The 21,900-nt window shown below is 37.0% G+C and overlaps 4 protein-coding genes and 1 long non-coding RNA gene across 6 annotated transcripts in view; 3 read left to right on the forward strand and 2 right to left on the reverse strand.

The window, feature by feature from the left end:
- Positions 1-439: 439 nt before the first annotated feature.
- LOC139812370 (uncharacterized) lies at positions 440-3,241 on the reverse strand. Its single transcript, XM_071777140.1, has 7 exons — positions 2,940-3,241; positions 2,323-2,677; positions 1,770-2,000; positions 1,571-1,679; positions 1,256-1,477; positions 1,030-1,176; positions 440-590 (listed from the first exon to the last, which is right to left on the reverse strand). Coding segments are annotated over exons 1-6 (1,221 nt in total). The 3' UTR covers positions 440-590; positions 1,030-1,174.
- Gluprors (Glutamyl-prolyl-tRNA synthetase) lies at positions 3,195-11,460 on the forward strand. Its single transcript, XM_071777131.1, has 13 exons — positions 3,195-3,336; positions 4,405-4,587; positions 4,761-5,158; positions 5,248-5,599; positions 5,681-5,852; positions 6,125-6,526; positions 6,600-7,053; positions 7,134-7,346; positions 7,408-9,096; positions 9,172-9,570; positions 9,658-10,046; positions 10,133-10,276; positions 11,128-11,460. The coding sequence occupies exons 1-13, from the start codon at positions 3,294-3,296 to the stop codon at positions 11,324-11,326; spliced, it is 5,037 nt and encodes a 1,678-aa protein (XP_071633232.1). The 5' UTR covers positions 3,195-3,293; the 3' UTR covers positions 11,327-11,460.
- A 222-nt stretch (positions 11,461-11,682) lies between these two features.
- On the forward strand, positions 11,683-16,804 carry LOC139812144 (uncharacterized). 2 transcript variants are annotated; one of them, XR_011731816.1, is made up of 6 exons: positions 11,683-11,956; positions 12,997-13,013; positions 15,254-15,431; positions 15,515-15,970; positions 16,051-16,233; positions 16,567-16,804. It is a non-coding gene; the product is annotated as an uncharacterized lncRNA (long non-coding RNA). The 2 variants fall into 2 exon arrangements; XR_011731815.1 differs by having other exon boundaries at positions 11,683-13,013.
- Positions 16,805-16,938: 134 nt separating this feature from the next.
- Positions 16,939-19,891, forward strand: Tssk (Testis-specific serine/threonine kinase). The gene is made up of 4 exons (XM_071775276.1): positions 16,939-17,601; positions 17,910-18,083; positions 18,398-19,063; positions 19,514-19,891. The coding sequence occupies exons 1-4, from the start codon at positions 17,518-17,520 to the stop codon at positions 19,673-19,675; spliced, it is 1,086 nt and encodes a 361-aa protein (XP_071631377.1). The 5' UTR covers positions 16,939-17,517; the 3' UTR covers positions 19,676-19,891.
- Positions 19,892-19,993: 102 nt separating this feature from the next.
- The window catches only part of LOC139811158 (unc-112-related protein), a 44,056-nt gene continuing 42,149 nt past the window's right edge, over positions 19,994-21,900 (reverse strand). Inside the window, exon 8 of the mRNA XM_071775275.1 lies at positions 19,994-21,732. Coding sequence (XP_071631376.1) covers positions 21,532-21,732 — 201 coding nt within the window. The 3' untranslated portion in view covers positions 19,994-21,531. The remainder of the gene's footprint in view (positions 21,733-21,900) is intronic.

Here is a 21,900-nt window from a genome sequence, read left to right on the forward strand (position 1 = left end):
TTTACAAGTATTTCATCCTGCAAAAGATAAAACATGAAACTTTAGTACACGAGATAACATTGAAATAAATATTATGAGAAATAGGACTTCTTAGAATACTTTACAGGAAGCGTAGAAAAAGGTGATAGCTCTTTGGATTCATCCAATATATTCTGAGTATAGGTAGGACAGGGGATATTTCGCATGTTCAAACGCGTATGGAGTCGAGGATCCAGTGTTAAATCATAGAAGCGCCTATTTACTTGATTCATGCGGCATAACGTCTCCAAGTCTAAATGCTTTAATATTTCTAAATTACTTCATCCTGCAAAAGATAAAACATGAAACTTTGGTACACGAGATAACATTGAAATAAATATTATTACGAGAAATAGGACTTCTTAGAATACTTTACAGGAAGCGTAGAAAAAGGTGATAGCTCTTTGGATTCATCCATAAACTTCGCATAATAATAATTTAAAAGACGATGCAAGTATCTCTGCGTAATAGATGATATCTCTCGCACAACAGGGATGTAATACAACGCCTTTTTGTACCACAAATCATCCTTATGAAAAATTTTTCCTACATCGCTGCAAATAATGTCGGGACTAATTTATTTTTATTATTAACAGAATAAAGAAAGATTGAATATTCCCAGATAGCAAAACGCTTATTATATATTTAAATATGTGCGTAAACTCGTGACGAGTGCAAACAACAGTAAAGCTGCGTCCGTAAATGCTCAGCAACAGTATTGAATTATAGTTTCAACCGCACTGTTTATTCAATATTTGTTACATTTCGACAGCAACAGTTTACGCCCGAAAATTCCATTAATATATATTATTATATTTTAACTATCATAATGGAAAAAAATTCACACATCTATGCTGCGAAACACCATAAATATGAATCCCAGAGCTACGATTCATGTTCACGCAATGTTTGTGGCAACAATAATACATAAACTGTTTTCAGCAATAATTTGCATAATTTTGCACACTCACGTTTTGCTATCTATGTACTTAATGTTGACACGTGCAATACCTTTTACAAATAATACAATGTTTGAGAAAATTATTTTGAAGACTGATTATATCCAAGTGTGCATTTTTGTAATCCTCTGTTAGATTCCAGGGAGAATACATGTAGATAATTCCTTTTAACAGATCAGTTAAACTCTCTGCAGGATTTCTGGAAAGAATCAATTCTGACGTTCCAATAAGCATTACAGCATCTAGCTTTGTGTAGTTTTTTAATACGCTGTGCTTACAAAATTCTAGTCTGAGCCTGTTGGTCTTGAAGTTACACGATTGTAAGGGAGGAGAAAATAGTCTAGATTCCTGCGATAATGGCAGAATCTGAGGCGATCCTTCCCACAATGGAAACCACTTATTTTGAGAATCTTGAGCCCAAATTTTAATTATGAGTCCAGGATGATATACTTCGTATATAGAGACTCTGATTGGATATACATGTTCATGAAACTCCAATTCTTTAAAATAAAAAATATAAATTATACTTTCTTTTTCCAATAGAAGCATATTTTCTTTAATAATATTTTATTTAGCAATTAAAATATACATACCAATATAATTGATACCTTTGTCATTTATGTTAGTCACGTGGTCTGTATAAGGATCCCATGGTACGTTTGCACGCCATGAAGATATTGCGATATCGTAACTATATTTTCTCTGTATTAAAATGTGAAAATATGTCAAATGTTATAAAATCTTGTAGCATAACGTTAAACTGCAATTACTTCTACAAAACAATAAACATACCGCCATGAATGTTTTTGGGAAATTTCCATATTTTGGAAAATAGGTAGGTGGCCCAGATATGTAATTGACAGTATAAAATGTGTCGAGATTACTGATACTATAACGAATAGCATTCTTCACAAACTGATAGACAAAGCAGAGATTCTTCTCTCCTGTTGGAACCCTGCTGATATAGGGATATCGACTAGCACTCTTAAATAGAGAATCATATTGGCACATCATATTTTCTATCTGAAAAAAGATATGAGATATAAAGACTATAATAAGTTGACTTGCCGTCAACTATAACTATAATATGCTCTTAGGGTTTGTCTGGATAGACTTTGAAGCGCCTGCATATATGCATGATGCATGATGCTTTTATCCAGTTTCTCTGAATAAATTGTTTTATTCCTAAATGCATTACGTTAGAGTATCGTTTCATTTGCCGTACGACAAACTTTTCAAATACGTTTGTTGGCTGACAAAATATAAAAGTTCCGAAGACTCTAGAACTTCTCCGTCCTGCGATCAAACACGCGCTTTGAGAGATGAAATAAAATCGTTTACCTACCTGGGTCTGTTTCCACCGGGGTTTCTCGGGGCGTACCGTTCCCGCTTGAGCGGTTAAAATGTAGTCCTTCTCTTCGACCGTGATGCCCATCAGGTGTTCCCTTAGCGAGTCATAGGCGACCAGTGCCCACACGCAGACCCACATTAGCATCAACAGGGATGGTACGACGTACCAGCCGGATTCCCAGTTCAGGGTCTCCGCGATACCAGCTATCATTAGATAGGTCAGTATCGTACCAAACGTGCCACCCAGCAAAGACCAGATGAAGCGCGCCCGTTCGTGCGGCGGTGCCCACTTCGCTACCATGGTATGACACGCGGGAAAGGTGACACCGCCAGTGATGCCGATGATGATCCTGGAGGAACAGTAACAAGCCCCAATGACACTGTGCCAGAATCGGGCTGATTAGCGAGATCAACGCGGCCAGGACCGATGTCCAGAGAACTGCGCGACGTGGTCCGTATCTCAGGGACAACCAGCCGCCGATGAAGTTGCCGGGTACGTTGCCGTAAGCGTAGAAAGTGAGATAGACAATATATTCTGAGAAATAATACTGTAAACTATAGTTCGGATTGCGTCGGTGCTAGATTTTCAATACTGTTGGTATATATACTTACATTTTGCGAGCCTTGATGTACAGATGAAGGGGTTCGTGAAGTTGAAATGCAAAGAACCGAGCGCGCACGTGGAATGAACCAGCGTAATCCACGTGACGTGACTCCACGTGACTCGTGAGCCGGGACGCGCAGGACGCGCTTGCTGCGCATGTGCGAGCCTTCCCTTTCCCAGCCGACAGCCGACCCAGCCTTTCCCGAGCCACGAACCACGAACCACGAGCTACTCCGGATTCTGGCGAGAGCTTAACCTCAACGCTGAATCTGCCGTGTGGAGTGTGATTATTAACAATATTAACTTTCATCGGCGCATGCTGACACTGAATCTGTTTCGCTTGGAGTGAACGTGCGAAGACAATGGCGTTTAAAATTGCCCTTGACCCAGCGCGTCCTTCGCTAGGTAAAATCCATGAGATCAATGGCTCGGAATGTGAACGTCCGTTTCATCATTTTTTAGCTTTCCCTGGGGCCTAATTCTCGAAAAATGTCCAATACGATATGTTATAAATATCACACTTTGCAACCAATAGCACACTTGCAAAGTGTGATTCATAAGTAGCGACGTTCATAACTAGTGACATTCATAAAATATCATATGGGATATTTTTCGAGAATGAGCCCTCGCGAAACGTTCTACGAAGAGCGTTCTCTGTCTGGAACAGAGGGGAGACAAACAATTGTTGAGGCAAATGTTCCCCTTTTTTTTAAAATAAATTTTCAGGTTTTTTAAAAATATTTATGCTTCTCTACTTTCTGTATTCTTGCCGCATTTATCGACGTTTCTCACGTTTGTTGCGTCATGTCACGTCGAGTCGTGTAGCAATTCAAATATTCCAGATGTTTTTTCACGTGCGATGAATAAAGACGCTTTCGATAATAATACCATGCAAGTAGCGCGTCACGTGTCGTTACATATTAGCGCGACGTGGAAAATACACGAGTTTACTGAGGAACAATTAATGAAACTCGTTCGATAATTTCATCATACTTTTTCAGCTTGTAACCCACGTGCTGCGTAATGCAAGACTGTCCATTTTTTAAGAACTTTTATACATTACTTAGGAAATGTCGAAACTAGATGTCAAACAGACTTTACTGTAAAACTAGTTGAATTGAAAATTGCGTCATAATTTCTAATTTTTTAACAATTATTTAGATATCGATATTCTAGAAAATTTATCATAAAGTTCAACTTAGCATAAAATGTAATAGTATTTTATATATGAAATAATGTAATGACGTGTAAAATTTAATTTGGAATAAAGCAATGTAATAGTGTAATAATTATCGTTTTAAATTAATTATAGGTCTAATGCTGTTGTTTGAGTATCTTTTCTATTAAACAAATTAGTTACCGTTGTAGACACATAGATACTAGATATTGTTTGTGAATTAACATCGATGATAAAGATATAGAAATATGCTGGTTTTTTATTTGTCACTTATCTGAATGTTAAATTTTGTACAGATGTGCTGGTAGTGGCCGAAGTAATCAAATCTGAAAATAAGAAAGATATAACAATATCTTGGGACAAAACTTGGAATAAGGATTCGAATGTTTACTTGTACGACAAAAATGAGGAAGTATTGGGCGAACATAATAACGAGATCAGCCGGTACTTGGCAAGGACCACAAATCCTGCACTTTATGGTATATAATCTGCAAATGTGTTTGTGTAATTGCTCAACTAGAGAAGAATCTGCACGTCTAAATTGCTAATGTTAAATATAGTTTTTTTTTTTCAATAAAAAGTCAAATATGTCAAATCGAATCAAGATATATTCTATTGAATTACATGACTTATTTTGTATTATTATTATTAGGTGATACCTGTCCTCATAAAAGAACTGAAGTCGACCACTGGATCTCCTGTGCCATGGTATCGCAAAATAAAGAAAAGAATGATCTGTTGAACTATTTGAATGATATGTTACTAGTACGGACATGGCTGGTCGGCAATAGATTAACATTGGCCGATATTCATGTGTTTTCCGTTTTACATAATCAAGAATATATAAAATTGCATGGAAGTGATTATTGTAACGTCACTAGATGGTACAAGCATATGCAATCGCTTCCTGTTGTCAGCAACGCGATATCTATGATTGCAAAGAACTGCCCTCCATCTTCAAAACCGAAGGAAAAATCTGCCCCCAAGCAGACAAAAACAAGGAAACAGGAGGGCAAGTTTATCGATCTACCCGGAGCAGAAATGGGCAAGGTAAAGTCACGCAGTACAATGAGAAGTAGATTTATTTTGATTTTTTAACTCTTGTAACTTCTAAAAAAATGTTCACTCATCTTCTGCAGGTAGTGGTAAGATTCCCACCGGAAGCAAGTGGCTACCTGCACATTGGTCATGCCAAAGCAGCTCTCTTAAATCAGTATTACGCCGAGGCTTTTCAAGGACAGCTCATCATGCGATTTGACGACACGAATCCAGCGAAGGAGACCGTAGAATTTGAGGACGCTATATTGGAAGATTTAAGATTACTGCAAATTAAGCCTGATCGTTTTACGCATACCTCGGATTACTTTGAGATATTACAAGACTATTGTACTACATTAATTAAGAATGGAAAGGCATACGTGGATGGCACCCCGGCGAATCTTATGAAAGAACAACGCGATCAAAGATTGAAATCTACATATCGAGATAGCTGTAAATAATTATTTTGAGAAGAAACGTCATATTAATTTTCTATCTCGATTTATTGTAATAATGATTATTCCGCCTTTACAGCCGTTGACGATAATCTGGCATTGTGGGAAGAAATGAAACGCGGTACCGAGGGGGGTCAAAAGTACTGTGTCAGGGCAAAGATCGATTATCAGTCAACAAACGGATGCATGCGCGATCCAACAATTTACCGTTGCAAGCCAGAATCTCATCCACGTACTGGAAACAAATACAAGTATTTATATTTTTTAATATTTTTGCAAGACCTATTTATATATTTTTAATCTACAATAGCTTGAAAGGTTTAGTTATAATTAAAAAAAAAATTAATATTGGGTTACTTTGTTGATGTTAATAACTAAACTATTATTTTATATACTATATTCGCAATATAATATATAAATTTGGTTAACAATACTGTTTTATATCGGTATTAATACGAGCTACGGTACAGCCTAAAAATTACAATTTTATTATAGAATTATTGCTTTTACTTGTTTACATTAGGGTGTATCCTACGTATGATTTTGCCTGTCCAATTGTCGACGCTATTGAAAACGTTACTCACACTTTACGTACCACGGAGTATCATGATAGAGATGCTCAATTTTATTGGATAATCGAGAGTTTGGGATTGCGTCGCCCGTACATTTGGGAATATTCACGGTTAAACATGACGCATACGGTTTTATCTAAACGAAAGTTAACCTGGTTCGTAAATGAAGGCCTAGTCGATGGCTGGGACGATCCACGCTTTCCGACAGTGAGAGGCATTCTGAGACGAGGAATGACAGTCGAGGGTCTGAAACAATTTATCATCGCACAAGGTAGTTCCAGATCGGTGGTCTTCATGGAGTGGGATAAAATATGGGCTTTTAACAAGAAAGTCATCGACCCAGTCGCAGTCAGGTAATAAAAATGTAATTAAAAGTTTGATGGATACTAGTATGTCGATATTTTTTAAAAATATCTATAATTTTAGGTATACCTCATTGGATTACAATGAAATGATACCGGTGAATGTAGTAGATGCTAAAGAAGAGTGGTTGAGTGTGCAAAATCATCCTAAAGATTCATCTAAAGGTACCAAACGAGTGCGAGTGGGCCCTAAAATATTGATAGAAAAGGAGGATGCTGAAAGATTAATCGAAGGACAGAATGCAACCTTTATCAATTGGGGTAATTTAATGATACTAAAAATAAATAAAGAGGCTGGCAATATAGTAGATGTGGAAGCACGACTAAATCTGGAGGATAAAAATTACAAAAACACCTTGAAGATCACATGGCTGGCTGAGTCGTTACCCAGATCTGATCCAAATGCGGAAAAGTCAAATCCAATAAAATGCTATGCTGTTTACTTTGATCACATATTGAGCGTGCCGATTTTGGGTAAAGACGACGATTTTAAAAACTTTGTTACCAAGGATACAAGAGTAAAGAATTTTACTTACAAACAAGTAAACTGGCAATTACTATGTGTATCGTTAATTGTATATAAAAATTCTTATTTTAGAAAGAGGTTCAAATGCTGGGTGAAGTGGAACTCAAACGCGTGAAGAAGGGGGAGATAATTCAACTGCAGAGGAAGGGATTTTTTATTTGTGACGTTCCGTATGCCACCATTAGTTCTTATTCATCACGGGAACAACCTATTATATTGTTCCATATACCCGATGGACATACAACAACACCTTATATGACGCCTGTAGTGTCACGTAATCAACAGGTAAAATCAGTATACCTTTATCTTTAAATTAATATCAATAAGTAAAAGAGAAAATTTTTAGGAAGATAAAATGCAATGCGTCAGCAATCAAGATGAAGTGATCGTATACAGAAATCCTTTAGAAAAAATAGAAGAAAGTAAGACAAAGTCAGAGAACAAAGAAATTTCAAAAGCAGACAAGATATCTGAAGAAATAAAGAAGCAAGGCGAAAAAGTTCGAAATCTAAAAACCTCGAAAGCTGACAAGAGCCTTATTGATCAAGAAGTGAAGGTTCTCTTAAATTTGAAAAGTGATTATAAAAACGTGACTGGCCAGGATTGGAAACCAGCTGACACTAAAGTTGCTAGTATTGAAAGTAAGACAAAGTCAGAGAACAAAGAAATTTCAAAAGCAGACAAGATATCTGAAGAAATAAAGAAGCAAGGCGAAAAAGTGCGAAATCTAAAAACCTCGAAAGCTGACAAGAGCGTTATTGATCAAGAAGTGAAGGTTCTCTTAAATTTGAAAAGTGATTATAAAAACGTGACTGGTCAGGATTGGAAACCAGCTGACACTAAAGTTGCTAGTATTGAAAGTAAGACAAAGCCAGAGAATAAAGAAATTTCAAAAGCAGACAAGATATCCGAAGAAATAAAGAAGCAAGGCGACAAAGTGCAAAATCTAAAAAGCATTATTGATCAAAAAGTGAAGGTTCTTGATCAAGAAGTGAAGGTTCTCTTAAATTTGAAAAGTGATTATAAAAATGCGACTGGTCAGGATTGGAAACCAGCTGACACTAAAGTTGCTAGTACTGAAAGTAAGACAAAGCCAGAGAGCAAAGAAATTTCAAAAGCGAAGAAGATATCGGAAGAAATAAAGAATCAAGGCGACAAAGTGCGAAATCTAAAAAGCTCGAAAGCTGACAAGAGCGTTATTGATCAAGAAGTGAAGGTTCTCTTAAATTTGAAAAGTGATTATAAACATGAGACTGGTCAAGATTGGAAACCAGCTGACACTAATGTTGCTAGTATCGAAAGTAAAACAAAGCCAGAGAACAAAGAAATTTCAAAAGTGAAGAAGATATCCGAAGAAATAAAGAAGCAGGGCGACAAAGTACGAAATCTAAAAAGCTCGAAAGCCGATAAGAGCGTTATTGATCAAGAAGTGAAGGTTCTCTTAAGCCTGAAAAGTGACTATAGAAATACGATTGGTCAGGATTGGAAGCCCGCGAATTCGGAGGTCGCAGCGTCGAAAAAGGAAAAGCAAAATTCTCCCAAGCCCGGAAAGACGTCGGAGAAAGAAGTTGCGAAACACGCGGATAGTCAGGATGCAGATACAAGCAAAACTGGGACGAGATTAGGACTGGAGGCGAAGAAGGAAGAGAACTTCTTTGATTGGTATTCGCAAGTTATCACGAAGAGCGGAATGATTGAATATTATGACGTGTCAGGATGCTACATTCTTCGTCCGTGGAGTTTCTTGATCTGGGAGATGATAAAGGAGTACATCGATAAAAAGATAAAGGCGCTCGGTGTTGAACCATGCTATTTTCCGATGTTCGTTACTCGTGGCGCATTAGAAAAGGAGAAGGCGCATATAACGGACTTTGCGCCGGAAGTCGCGTGGGTAACAAAATGTGGCGAAGACGATATGGCGGAGCCCGTAGCTATACGGCCCACCTCGGAGACTGTTATGTACCCGGCTTATGCCAAATGGCTGAGGTCTGACACCGAGTTACCTCTTAAGCTCAATCAATGGAACAACGTTGTGGTAAGTATTATCAGTCTTTTTTCTTTACTCTACTTTAATACCGCTCCGTTTCAATTATCTTATTTTTGTTTGCAGAGATGGGAATTTAAAGATCCCAAACCGTTTCTCCGCACCAGAGAATTTTTATGGCAGGAAGGTCATACCGCGTTTGCTAAGCAGGAGGAAGCGGAGGAGGAAGTGTTGATCATTTTAGATATGTACGCTAGAGTTTATGAGGAGTTGTTAGCGGTGCCCGTCATCAAGGGTTGTAAGACTGAAAAGGAGAAGTTCGCGGGTGGCGATTATACCACTACTGTCGAGGCGTTTATTTCAACTAACGGTCGCGCGATACAGGGAGCGACGAGCCATCATCTAGGACAAAACTTTTCGAAAATGTTTAATGTCCAAGTAGAAGGTATCGCGGATGGAGAAAAAACGTTCGTCTATCAAAATTCATGGGGTTTAACTACACGAACTATTGGAGTCATGATAATGGTTACTACAATTATTATCATTATATATAGATGACACATGGCATGCTGCATAAGCTATGTATTTTATAATAAATACTTATTTATTTAGGTACACGGAGATGATCGAGGTTTGGTATTACCTCCAAATGTAGCACCAATACAAGTTATTGTGATTCCCTGCGGTATAGTCGCAAGCATGTCTGAGTCAAAGAAAGAGGAACTTCGAAATGAATGCGCCCGTCTGGTCAAGCAACTGAAAATAAATAAATTTAGAGTGCGGGATGATTTTAGACCTAATCGAACACCTGGATGGAAGTTCAACCACTGGGAGCTGAAAGGCGTACCAATCAGAATTGAATTCGGTCCAAGAGACATGGAAAGAAATGAAGTAACACTAGTACGAAGAGATAACTTTGAGCGAGAAGTTGTCAAAAGAGATGAGTTAATTTTATCGGTAACTTGTATGCTGAAAAAGGTGCAAGACAGCTTGTTACAGAGGTAAACATTACTCAAAAATTTTTTAATTAATAACATTCATGATAACATATGGTTGACGTCACGCAATTTCATCTATTTGTTTATAGAGCGAAGCACAAGTTAGATGAGCATATTAAACAGGTAGAAAACTGGAACGAATTCAAACTCGAGCTCGATAAAAAGAATTTATTATTGTCACCTTTCTGCGGAGAACCGGAGTGTGAAGATAACATTAAGCAACAAAGCGCACGGTAAAATTTCCTTCTGTATATAAAAAATATTTTTATGCACTTTATATTGCTTATCATAAACTTCAGAAAAATGCATTTATAAATGACTAAAATATCAAATTAAAACAAATTTTTTTTTTTAAAGTAGATTACATTCTGTACATTTTGAGTTGATGCTAGTCGGAATGCTTTTTAAATATCTATGTATTGAAAGAGATTGTAAACAGTTTTTCCATCGGTTTTAATGGTTGAAACAGATGATTAAGAAATAACTAACAAATCTTGCTTTAAATTTTTATTTAATTTGTCACCTAGTGACATCCTCTATAGTTTTTATTCGAAATAAATAGAAAAAATTTAATTAATCACTACAAAAGATATTATAGAGACAATATATAATATTATAATGACGATATATAATATTAAAATCTTTGAAGCACTTTTCTTTAAAGTTATATTTTTCGACTTCTATGTACCTTTTTCTAAGAAAGTATGAATTGATTTTTGAGTATTGATTTTTTCAAATTATAATAAAAGTTGGAATAAAATATAGCCAATCATATGAGAAAAGGGATGATTAAAATGTTCTAACTCAGTAATGAAAGAAAGAAACGTGAAAATAAGTAATTTGTTTAATAATTTTTCATATTGCACCTTTTAATTATTTTTTATTGAATCACTATGTTACATATTATTCATTAATAGTATTTACATATTACAATTTGTTTTTCAAATTATTAATTACATTAATAATTTAAAAATCTAAGTGTAAATTAAATTTGTTAAAAATATATCTAAACTTTCTTTAATTTAGTCACTTAGTGACTAAATTAAAGCAGCTTTCTTTTTTTACTCAATATGACTAATTACAGATTGAACACGATGGACGGAACAGTAACTATGGGCGCCAAGAGTCTGTGTATACCATTTAAGCAGCCAAAATTGACGAAACCTATCGAAAGTATCGATGAGTTGAAGCGTATTTTCGAAAGTAACAATGAGTTGAAATGTATTTACCAAGATTGCGAGAACAAAGCGAAGTTTTATACACTTTTTGGACGTAGTTACTAACGCATCCATAAAAGGTTCATATACATATAATATGTAATAAATTTTACTGAGATTTTTGTATGCAAGTAATATGGAATTTGTCATTTAAAGTTATAATTATAGACTCTATATGAATATATATTTAATAATGTAAATAGTTCTTATATTTAATTTCACTCAACATTCGTTATCCACTCCAGTATTGTCCATTTTTATTTAATTTTTATTTATTCCTTTTGATCTCTTTCTCTCTCTCACTCTCTCCCTCCCCCTCCCCCTCCCTCTCACCCCCTCTCCTTCTTCCCTTTCCCGAACCCCGATGAGCCACGAGCAGAGAGACGGATCCTTCTCTCTGCCACGAGCCACGTAAACAGTGATTCAGCCTTAGTAAAGCAAACAGCGATCAAATCTGGCCGTATTGTCCTCTGAAAAGAGGCAGGAGCTAATTTAATATAATAAGAAGAAGAAGCCACACAAGCCACGAGTTATTCCGGATTCTGGCGAGAGCTTAACTTCAACGATGGATCCTTATGATTATTAACAATATTAACTTTTATCGGCGCATGCTGACACTGAATCTGTTTCGCTTAGAGTGAACGTGCGAAGACAATGGCGCTTAAAATTGCCTTGATCCAGCGCGTCCTTCGCTAGGTGAAATTCATGCGATCAACGCGCGGTTCGGAATCTGAACGTCGGTTTCATCATTTTTTAGCTTCCCCTGTGTACGGGAATTCTCTAACTCCTTAACGACAGTTTCGGTATCGTTGCGCAGCTTTTTTACCATATATAATACCTGGCGCAACGATACCGCAACTGTCGTTAAGGAGTTTCCCCGTACTGGGGCCTAATTCTCGAAAAATATCCCATACGGTATGTTACGAATATCATACTTTGCAACCAATAGCATACTTGCAAAGAGTGATTTTCTAGTGGCATTGATAAAATATCGTATGCGATATTTTTCGAGAATGAGGCTTCGCGGAACGTTCTACGAAGAGCGTTCTCTTTCTGGAACAGAGGGGAGACAAACAATTGTTGAGGCAAATGTTCCCCTCTTTTTTAAAATAGATTTTCAGGTTTTTTTAAAAGTTTTCATAATTTATACTTATCTGCTTTCTATATTCTTGCCGCGTTTATCGACATTTCTCACGTTTGTTGCGTCATGTCACTTCGAGTCGTGTAGCAATTATTCCAGATGTTTTATCACGTGCGATGGATAAAGACGCTTTCGATAATAATACCATGCAAGTAGCGCGTCACGTGTCGTTACATATTAAGTGTGACGTAGAAAATACACGAGTTTACTGAGGAACAATTAGTGAAACTCGTTCGATAATTTCATCATACTTGTTCAGCTTTTAACTCACATGCTGGCATAATACAAGACTGCCCGTTTTTTTTAAACTTTTATATATTACTTGGGAAATATCGAAACTATATAGACGTCAAACAGACTTTGCTGTAAAACTAGTTGAATTGAGAATTGCGTCATAATTTATAATTTATAATTTTTAACAATTTTCTAGATATCGATATTCTAGAAAATTTATCATAAAGTTTAATTTAGCATAAAATGTAATTGTGACGTTCCGTATGCCACCATTAGTTCTTATTCATCACGGGAACAACCTCTATTATATTGTTTCATATACCTGACGGACATACAACAACACCTTATATGACGCCTGCAGTGTCACGTAATCAACAGGTAAAATCAGTACTTTATCTTTCAATTAATATCTTATTATTTATAAATTGATAATTTGTACATTAAATGACAAAAAGTAAAGTATTATTTATAATCTTTTAAAGAATCATTAATTGTAAGTAAAAAAGAAAATTTTTAGGAAGATAAAATGCAGTGCGTTAACAATCAAGATGAAGTGATCGTATACAGAAATCCTTTAGAAAAAATAGAAGAAACGCTAGCTAAATATGATAAAACCATATATAGTATTAGATTCGAAATATAAGCAAGCGACTCAAAATCTGATGAAAGAATTAGGTGAAACAATGCATATTCCTTATGATGTAGTTAGTGGAACGCTTAGAATTACAAAATACTCATTGTTGTATTAACAATACTTAAAAGAAAAGAACGATGAGTATGCATACATCAATGCAAAAGACTATTTTAAGCATCTCATAAATATACATAAAAGCAGATTAATGTTTTTTGCGATGTTTCACTATTTGATCATATGTGAGGAAGAGTATTCGAATCTTTGTAATGATGAGCTTTTCGTAAGCACTTTAACTGGATACTTAGCGTTTCAAGAGAAACATGTGCAATCTTTAAAGGACAAAAACGCCGATAAGAAAATTATCGATCAAAACATGGAAATTTTAGAAGCTGTAAAGAAAGATGTGGAACGATATAAATTTAAAAAACATGGCATCATTGTACACTCAGAGTATGCAGATCCAGAAATGATAAAATTCTATGAAAAATATGAGAAACAAGATCATCATGACCTTGCGGAATATGTGAAACGTTTTGTGAATTTTGAAAAAGAGATGAATGATTGTATTACAAAAGCGTATGAATCTCTGTTTAGAAATTATAAGCAGAGGAGATATCCGAAGAGATAAAGAAGCAAGGCGACAAAGTACGAAATCTAAAAAGCTCGAAACGTCTCGTTGGACGACAAAGTCGGATGTGCAATGTCGTTTGTCGCATTTCGTAGCTTCTACCTTTTTGCCGAGCACAAGCACTGCAATCTGCATTCGCAGTTTTAGTTATTCACATGCATACATATACATATTATAAAAAAAATAATTAATAAAAACATTATTAATTTAATAAACAATGTATATTAATATTGAATTATTATTTTGAAGTAATAGCGTGAAATGTATTATGCGTTTGCTAAGACGCTTGAAAGATCATATAAATTACGAAAAGAATTTTATTGTTAGATAATGTGAAAAGCGAGAATCTCGAGTTTGGAGTCGTCTGTAATTCCTCAGAAATCGATCCTGTTACGCGGGAAGCATGTTGAGCGAGGAGGTTTTAGTAGAGGTATTCGAGCAGCGGCACGTGGCGCGTGGCGGCACGTGGGCCTACCCCCACTATTACCCATCGGCATCAGAACGGCGCGCCGGGCTCACGACAAGGATGCCCCGCCTACGGCCAATCAGAGCGCTGGCAGTTACGCCTGGGAGGGGCAGCAGGCCTCCACGCGCTGACCAATGACCGCGACGATACGAGGAAGCAATGTGGGGAAGCAACACCCGCGCGGCGCGGCGCGCTCGGAATACCTACTGCCACCTCCTTGCTCATCATGCTTTGCTGATACATCAAGAGTAAATTTCGCGGTGCGAAACCACGGAAATTTACTCCTGATGTATCAGAAAAGCATGATGAGCAAGGAGGTGGCAGTAGGTATTCCAAACGCCCCGCGCCGCGCGGGTATTGTCACCCCACATTGCCAACACCAGCGCGGCGCGGCGCGCTCGGAATACCTACTGCCACCTCCTTGCTCATCATGCTTTCCTGATATATCAGGAGTAAATTTCCGAGATTTCGCGGTGCGAAACCTGAGTTTCGCTTATCTTATCATCCAAATTAATTCTTCTATTAACTTTTATCATCTTCTAGCATCTCTACGGATGCATAATTAAATTCTCGCTGTTTTTTAAATTATAATTTAAGATTGTAATATTGTATTAATCTAATGACTAATATGTTTAAGGGTTCTTTAATGCGAGACATGCTTTCTCGAATAACATTAGGTAATAAAAAGTTTTACAGTGCTGTTACAAAATGGCGAACGACGTAAAGGATGGAAATCAGAAAGGCGACGGGCGACAATCAACGATTCTTGAGAAATATCTTTGTCTATTTGTCTCAATGATTCGATAATTCTCCTCGCCTTTTTACAATACATTCTAAAACTTTTATCGTTTAATTCTTTTCAAGAAAGTTATATGTCTTATATACTCTAGTCGATGGCTGGGACGATCCACGCTTTCCGACAGTGAGAGGCATTCTGAGACGAGGAATGACAGTCGAAGTTCTAAAACAATTTATCTTCGCACATCGTAGTTTCAGAATGGTGTTCTTCATAGAATGGGATGAAATATGGGCTTTTAACAAGAAAATCATCGACCCAGTCGCGGCCAGGTAATAAAAATATTAAAAATGTAATTAAGAGTATGATGGATTAGTAGTATGTTGATATTTTTTTAAAATATCTATAATTTTAGGTATACCGCATTGGATTACAATGAAATGATATCGGTGAATGTAGTAGATGCTAAGGAAGAGTGGTTGAGTGTGCAAAATCATCCTAAAGATTCATCTAAAGGTACCAAACGAGTGCGAGTGGGCCCTAAAATATTGATAGAAAAGGAGGATGCTGAAAGATTAATCGAAGGACAGAATGCAAGCTTTATCAATTGGGGTAATTTAATGATACTAAAAATAAATAAGCAGGCTGGCAACATAGTAGATGTGGAAGCACAACTAAATTTGGAGGACAAAAATTACAAAAATACCTTGAAGATCACATGACTGGCTGAGTCGTTACCCAGATCTGATCCAAATGCGGAAAAGTCAAATCCAATAAAATGCTGTGCTGTTTACTTTGATCACATTTTGAGCGTGCCGATTTTGGATGAAGAGGACGATTTTATAAAAACTTTGTTACCAAGGATACAAGAGTAAAGAATTTTACTTACAAACGAGTAAACTGGCAATTACTATGTGTATCGTTAATTGTATATAAAAATTCTTATTTTAGAAAGAGGTTCAAATGCTGGGTGAAGTGGAACTAAAACGCGTGAAGAAGGAGGAGATAATTCAACTGCAGAGGAAGGGATTTTTTATTTATGACGTTCCGTATGCCACCATTAGTTCTTATTCATCACGGGAACAACCTATTATATTGTTCCGTATACCTGATGGACTGTCACGTAATCAACAGGTAAAATCAGTATACCTTTATCTTTCAATTAATATATCTTATTATTTATAAATTAATAATTTGTACATTAAATGACAAAAAATAAAGTATTATTTTGCTACTGCAAAGCATTATTTATCATTTTCAAAAGAATCAATAAGTAAGAGGGAAAATTTTTGGGAAGATAAAATACAATGCGTCAGCAATCAAGCCAAAATCTAAATGTAAATTAAATTTGCTAAAAATATATCTAAACTTTCTTTAATTTAGTTTTGAAAAATGAAAAAGTATGAATACAAGAACGGTACTGAACAGCAGCTTTCTTTTTTACTGAATATGACTAATTAATTATAGATTGAACATGATGATGGGCGTCAAGAGTCTGTGAATACCATTTAAGCAGCCATAATTGACGAAACCTATCAACGAGTTGAAATGTATATATATTCACCAAGATTGCGAGAACAAAGCGAAGTTTTATACACTTTTTGGACGTAGTTACTAACGCATCCATAAAAGGTTCATATACATATAATGTTTAATAAATTTTACTGAAATTTTTGCATGCAAGTAATATGGAGTTTGTCATTTATTTTTATTTAATTTTTATTTATTCCTTTTGATTTCACTCTCTCTCTCTCTCCCTCTGTCCCTATCTCTCTCTCTCTCTCTCTCTCTCTCTCTCTCTCTCTCTCTCTCTCTCTTTCTCTCGACGAAATTAGCATTATTATGTTTCTGAGGAGAGACGAGGGTACTCAGGGGACGGAGTCGCCGGCGAGCATAGTCCAAAAATTGACTCGTGGCCTCAGGATTCCGTGGCGAGAAGCGGTCCGAGATCCGCACGCAAGATCGATCTCGCGCGTTGATTGTTTCTCACTTTTCCAAGTATAATGGCTGCGCTCGAATGAGACGCGGATCCTTACCTTCCTCCCGTCGCACACCAGGCACAAGCTGGTCCCGGGCTTGTCCAAAATTCTAGTGCTCGCAGCCGTTTCAAATGACCGAACGTATCCGCATTGTCACCGGAAGCGTCGACGTAGCAGCGAAACACCATTCCGTCGTGGTACTCGGTGATGCTTCGCGTACCGCTGAGATCGCGTCAACGAAACCTGCCACTGCCGACCGAGGAATAGCAATATTCGCGCGTGAACGCGAAGGGAGCAAGATAGAGAAATTTCCCGGGTGAATCCTGCAAACGTCTCTTACGCACGTGTCGTGGCGAGAAGACGATCGAGGACTCGACTGACTGCCCGTCCTCAGGAGGGGAAGGGTCAGTGATGAGGAATCGATGAAGGATTAATTGGCATGGCCACGCGACTCAGCCCCCGAAATTCGGAGGTGAACGCTCTTGAGCAGCGGGGCTATCTCATAGGCAAGAAGATCGGACAGGTTGTTCGTTGTTCCCTCTTGTCTTTCGTTTCTCTTACGCGTTTTAATATTTTCCCGCCTCTTCGTCTGTTCTCGCGATAGCACTTTCTTCAATTTGTACAATGGCTTTTGGCCACTATTTAAAATCAGCCTCTTGACTGTTTTTTAAATTATATTTATTACATAAAGCTGATCTTTATTTCTTTTCATACTCATTCTCTTCACTTTTTGAAGAATCATCTTGTAATTGTTTGATGGTGTTGGTCGACCGCGCCAGAACCATGACTACAAATTTTGCGTTTTATAATACGCGGAATTATCGTTTTCAGGGTTCTTACGCGACCGTCCATCTAGCAGAGTATATCGATGGAGCGAGTTCTAAGAAGATGCGTCTGGCCTGTAAGATTTTCGATAAGGAGAAAGCGCCAAACGACTTCTTGGACAAGTTCTTTCCTCGCGAGCTTGAAATCCTAACGAAAATAGAAAATCCGCATATCATTCAAGTAAGAGTAACCAGGAAAATGCTCATCTCTTCGTCTTTGATGAGGGATGAATGATTGGAGACTCATACGTTAACTCATCTCTTTCTCTTTTCTTTCAAAACTGGCCGAGACCATGGCTGTTGAAAGTAACTTCGAGTTCTCTACTCGAAAAGGGATATATTGGAACTTTATTATCATAATAAAGTTATGTGGGTGATAAGGGATCATTGCGATTAATGTAATGACGATTAGTAATTGTAATCTAATGTAATTTGATCGCATTTCGCCCAATTCTGACGTTAACGCGTCAGCAATCCTAATTTCGTCGAGCGCAGGTGCACAGCATCCTGCAGCGCGGCCCGCGCGTCTTCATCTTCATGCGCTACGCCGACAATGGCGATCTCCTGGACTTCGTGCAGACCAACGGCATGGTGCCGGAACAACAGTCGCGATTGTGGTTTCGTCAGATGGCGTCCGGCTTGCACTACCTGCACAGCAAGAACATCGCCCACCGGGATCTCAAGTGCGAGAACATACTACTCTCGCGGAAGTTCAATGTGAAACTGGCGGACTTCGGTTTTGCCAGGTTCTGCATGGACCACGAGGGCAGGCGGGTCCTAAGCCAGACGTACTGCGGCTCGGCGGCTTACGCCGCGCCGGAGGTCGTCGCCGGCACTCCGTACAATCCGAAATTGGCGGACGTGTGGTCGCTCGGCATCATCCTCTTTATCATGCTGAACGCGACGATGCCGTTCGACGACGAAAATCTGCGGAAGCTCCTCAAGGACCAGATGTCGCGCAACTGGGTATTCAGGTCCCGTGTCCGCGACACCGTGTCCGCGCTGGCGAAGAACATTGTCCGGCAGATCCTCGAGCCGGACATCACTCTTAGGCTTACGCTCGAGAGGGTGCTGGGCCACGAGTGGGTGAGAGCGAGGAAGGATAGAACGGGCTCCCTCGTCGGAAGACTCGTCCACTCAGCACCGCCTAGTCATACTCCGGTTACGACAAACAGCATTAATTATAGAATTACATTAAAGGTTTCTGGTCTCTTAGTTATAGTGGATTATGATAATAGAAGCAAGGAATGTTTTTTATGCATTATAAAAAGCATTTTTTTTTATTAGCTATTAATTGAAATAATATTGTAAGATTATTATAATAAGAGTTACAATGTGTGTAAAAAATTGATTTTAATGTGTCTTGAAGTGTAAAGACAAAATTTACATTATTCTGTTATAATTCACCTGCAGTGAGAAACCAGGAGTCTTGATTGACATGATACAAAAGTTTTTAAACACGTAACATAGGGTTTTATAAAGATTGCTACATAAAAATTAATTTACTTTTGAGCGCGCAATTGTTCACATAATAAGTCCGAGAAATAATTGCAACGTTCCGCACAAAAATTATTTCGAAGAAGCGTAACGATTTGTCGCCTGTGCAATTAGATGTGCGGAGGCGGTAATCTGGGCGGGTCGGGAATCGGAAACGTACCTGTCGTAACGAGGGCACTACCTGCATTGAAAAATTCGGACAATAAGAATCAACCGTCCTCGAAGACGGTAAATACCTCGGGGAAAGATCAGCAATTGCCCATCACCGTGGGATAAGAAGACACGCGAAGAGAATTAATCATCGACAAGCTATACAATTGAAAATACAAGAGATTGCAGGCTAAAAATGTCAAACAATTATTTTCGAAAACATTTACACTTGTCTTTACGAATATTTTTTCTTAATTTCCTATTGGATTGCACGACCAATGCAAACTTACATGGATGTTGATAACGTATTATTGTTGCTTAATAAAGTCCATAATATTGCAATTTGATGTAAATTACCTGTCAAAAGTAACAAATTGTCGAATTATAGTATGTTATTGACTTCACGGCACAATGGAGAGAATAGGAATTAAAAAATCTGCCGAATACATTAATAAGTTTATTGTACAGTTACTGCCTATTAATATACAAAACTATAATCTTTTTTTGGTTACATACACATATAACGGGGTATCTTCTGTGAATGTAATATATAACGATATAAGTGATATATTTCTTCTTCTACATCTAATTTACATGAAAATAACAAATAATTTACACGATTCGATCTTTTGCGTTGTGAAGTCGAGCTCGGTTAGTATAGCACCTTGTGACACTGAAGAGGATACTGACACGCAATATGAGAGGGAGGATTATAAGAATTAAGTTTTTCATGCGACGTAAAAGAAATCGCCGACTGAAAATAATTTTTAGATTAACTCTTTTGGAACAGCTGTAGAATATAAAACACTCGAAACCACAGACGGTTTCACGCTGTCCTTCCTTAAAAAATTAAAAAAATTTTCTTTTTTTGTGTAAAGCGTTATCTAACATTCCGCGATATCTTCCATAGATTTTTGCTTGTACGGGCTTTACATATATATTTGTTCCTAATTTCGGCATTATTTATTCAATGATTTTTCTAAATAGCAAAAGTTTCGTATAAAAGTATAATCTTCATCTTTGTAAAATAGTTTCACAGATGTTTATTTATAAAACCGTTGTAAATATAGAAAACTTTTTTTCGTGCAAAACAAACCATAATTGTGACGATTGTCAATATTATTTGTACCTTAATAATAAGGTAAACATATCGGTAAACATTTTTCTGAATTAGCCTCCTGTCGAATAAAAATAACTGTAGTTACTAAAACTCTTCCGTAGTGGAGGCAAATTAGACCAAAAAAGTGCGTTATCTCGGAACCGGTTAAAACTACTCGGATTTGAACGTTTTTTTTTTAAATGTAGGTAATTAAAAACACTACAATGTTTATGAGTTAAAAATTGACGCTTTAATTAGGAAATTCAAGAAATTTCCGAAAAATTGAAATTCTAAGACAAAACATTTTTTAAACATACTAGCTTGCAATTTTTGCTTTTGTAATGTTATTTTTTATTCTGTAAAATATTACATTTCGAATTTTATAAATTGTAATCAATAAAAACATAATTAACTATCTGAAAAACCTCTTTTTTATAATTATTTTAAGTTTATAAGCAAAAAATGCAAGCTAGTTAAAAAATGTTTTGTCTTAAAATTTCAATTTTTCGGAATTTTCTTGAATTTCCTATTTAAAGCGTCAATTTTTAATCCATAAACATTGTAGTGTGTTTTTAATTACCTACATTAAAAAAAAACGTTCAAATCCGAATAGTTTTAACCGCTTCCGAGATAAAAATCTAATTTGCCTCCACTACCGCTTACGCGTAGAAGGGACACAATATTCTATTTACAGTATACAATGTTAAAACATGATAAATACGACCAGATTTAAATATTTTTACAAGTGTCAACCAGCATGCAAAAACGGTCGGTCCTTGAACAGGCACGTAACGAGCGCGAATAGGTAATGCGTGGAACGCATCTCATCATCGCTTTTCAGAATATGTTAGTTTCGGTTTTATACACTCGTTGCAGTACTGGATTAAACCCATCCACCGGTCAACTTGTGGAACATCTCCTCGTTCAACGTTTGATTCGCCTCTTTCGAGCGCATTGATAGGAAGATGTAGCCTCCTATGAATTCATGGACAACCTTGCAGTCCGCTGATTGACATTCAAAAATGATATTTTCTTCCTCGAATTGTACCATCATGTGCTTTACTTCCCAGTTAACGTTCCACGCCTGTAAAAGAGACAAGATCATGCATTTTTAACTTGAGATATATACCTATTTTTCATTAAAAGCGTCTTTTGGAACTATGGAACTCCAGTCAATTCTAAACGATTTTTCTGTATCCAAAATTTATCGTTACTTTTCGATTTTCAAAACATTATAACTTTACCAAAATCT

The sequence above is a fragment of the Temnothorax longispinosus genome, chromosome 4, assembly GCF_030848805.1.
Source record: "Temnothorax longispinosus isolate EJ_2023e chromosome 4, Tlon_JGU_v1, whole genome shotgun sequence".
Classification (NCBI taxonomy): domain Eukaryota; kingdom Metazoa; phylum Arthropoda; class Insecta; order Hymenoptera; family Formicidae; genus Temnothorax; species Temnothorax longispinosus.

What these genes read in the sequence shown, in the direction of transcription:
- LOC139812370 (XM_071777140.1), bottom strand. Translation starts at nt 3,241, where the DNA reads ATGAAAGTTAATATTGTTAATAATCACACTCCACACGGCAGATTCAGC. An exon ending in TACATCAAGGCTCGCAAAAT is followed by an intron (nt 2,678 to 2,939) that starts GTAAGTATATAT and finishes CTGTTCCTCCAG; the next exon opens with GATCATCATCGGCATCACTG. An exon ending in CAAAGGTATCAATTATATTG is followed by an intron (nt 1,478 to 1,570) that starts GTATGTATATTT and finishes TTTATTTTAAAG; the next exon opens with AATTGGAGTTTCATGAACAT.
- Gluprors (XM_071777131.1), top strand. Translation starts at nt 3,294, where the DNA reads ATGGCGTTTAAAATTGCCCTTGACCCAGCGCGTCCTTCGCTAG. An exon ending in TTGTTACCAAGGATACAAGA is followed by an intron (nt 7,054 to 7,133) that starts GTAAAGAATTTT and finishes TTCTTATTTTAG; the next exon opens with AAAGAGGTTCAAATGCTGGG. An exon ending in CTATTGGAGTCATGATAATG is followed by an intron (nt 9,571 to 9,657) that starts GTTACTACAATT and finishes TTATTTATTTAG; the next exon opens with GTACACGGAGATGATCGAGG.
- Tssk (XM_071775276.1), top strand. Translation starts at nt 17,518, where the DNA reads ATGGCCACGCGACTCAGCCCCCGAAATTCGGAGGTGAACGCTCTTGAG. An exon ending in TAGGCAAGAAGATCGGACAG is followed by an intron (nt 17,602 to 17,909) that starts GTTGTTCGTTGT and finishes TATCGTTTTCAG; the next exon opens with GGTTCTTACGCGACCGTCCA. An exon ending in CACCGCCTAGTCATACTCCG is followed by an intron (nt 19,064 to 19,513) that starts GTTACGACAAAC and finishes CTGTGCAATTAG; the next exon opens with ATGTGCGGAGGCGGTAATCT.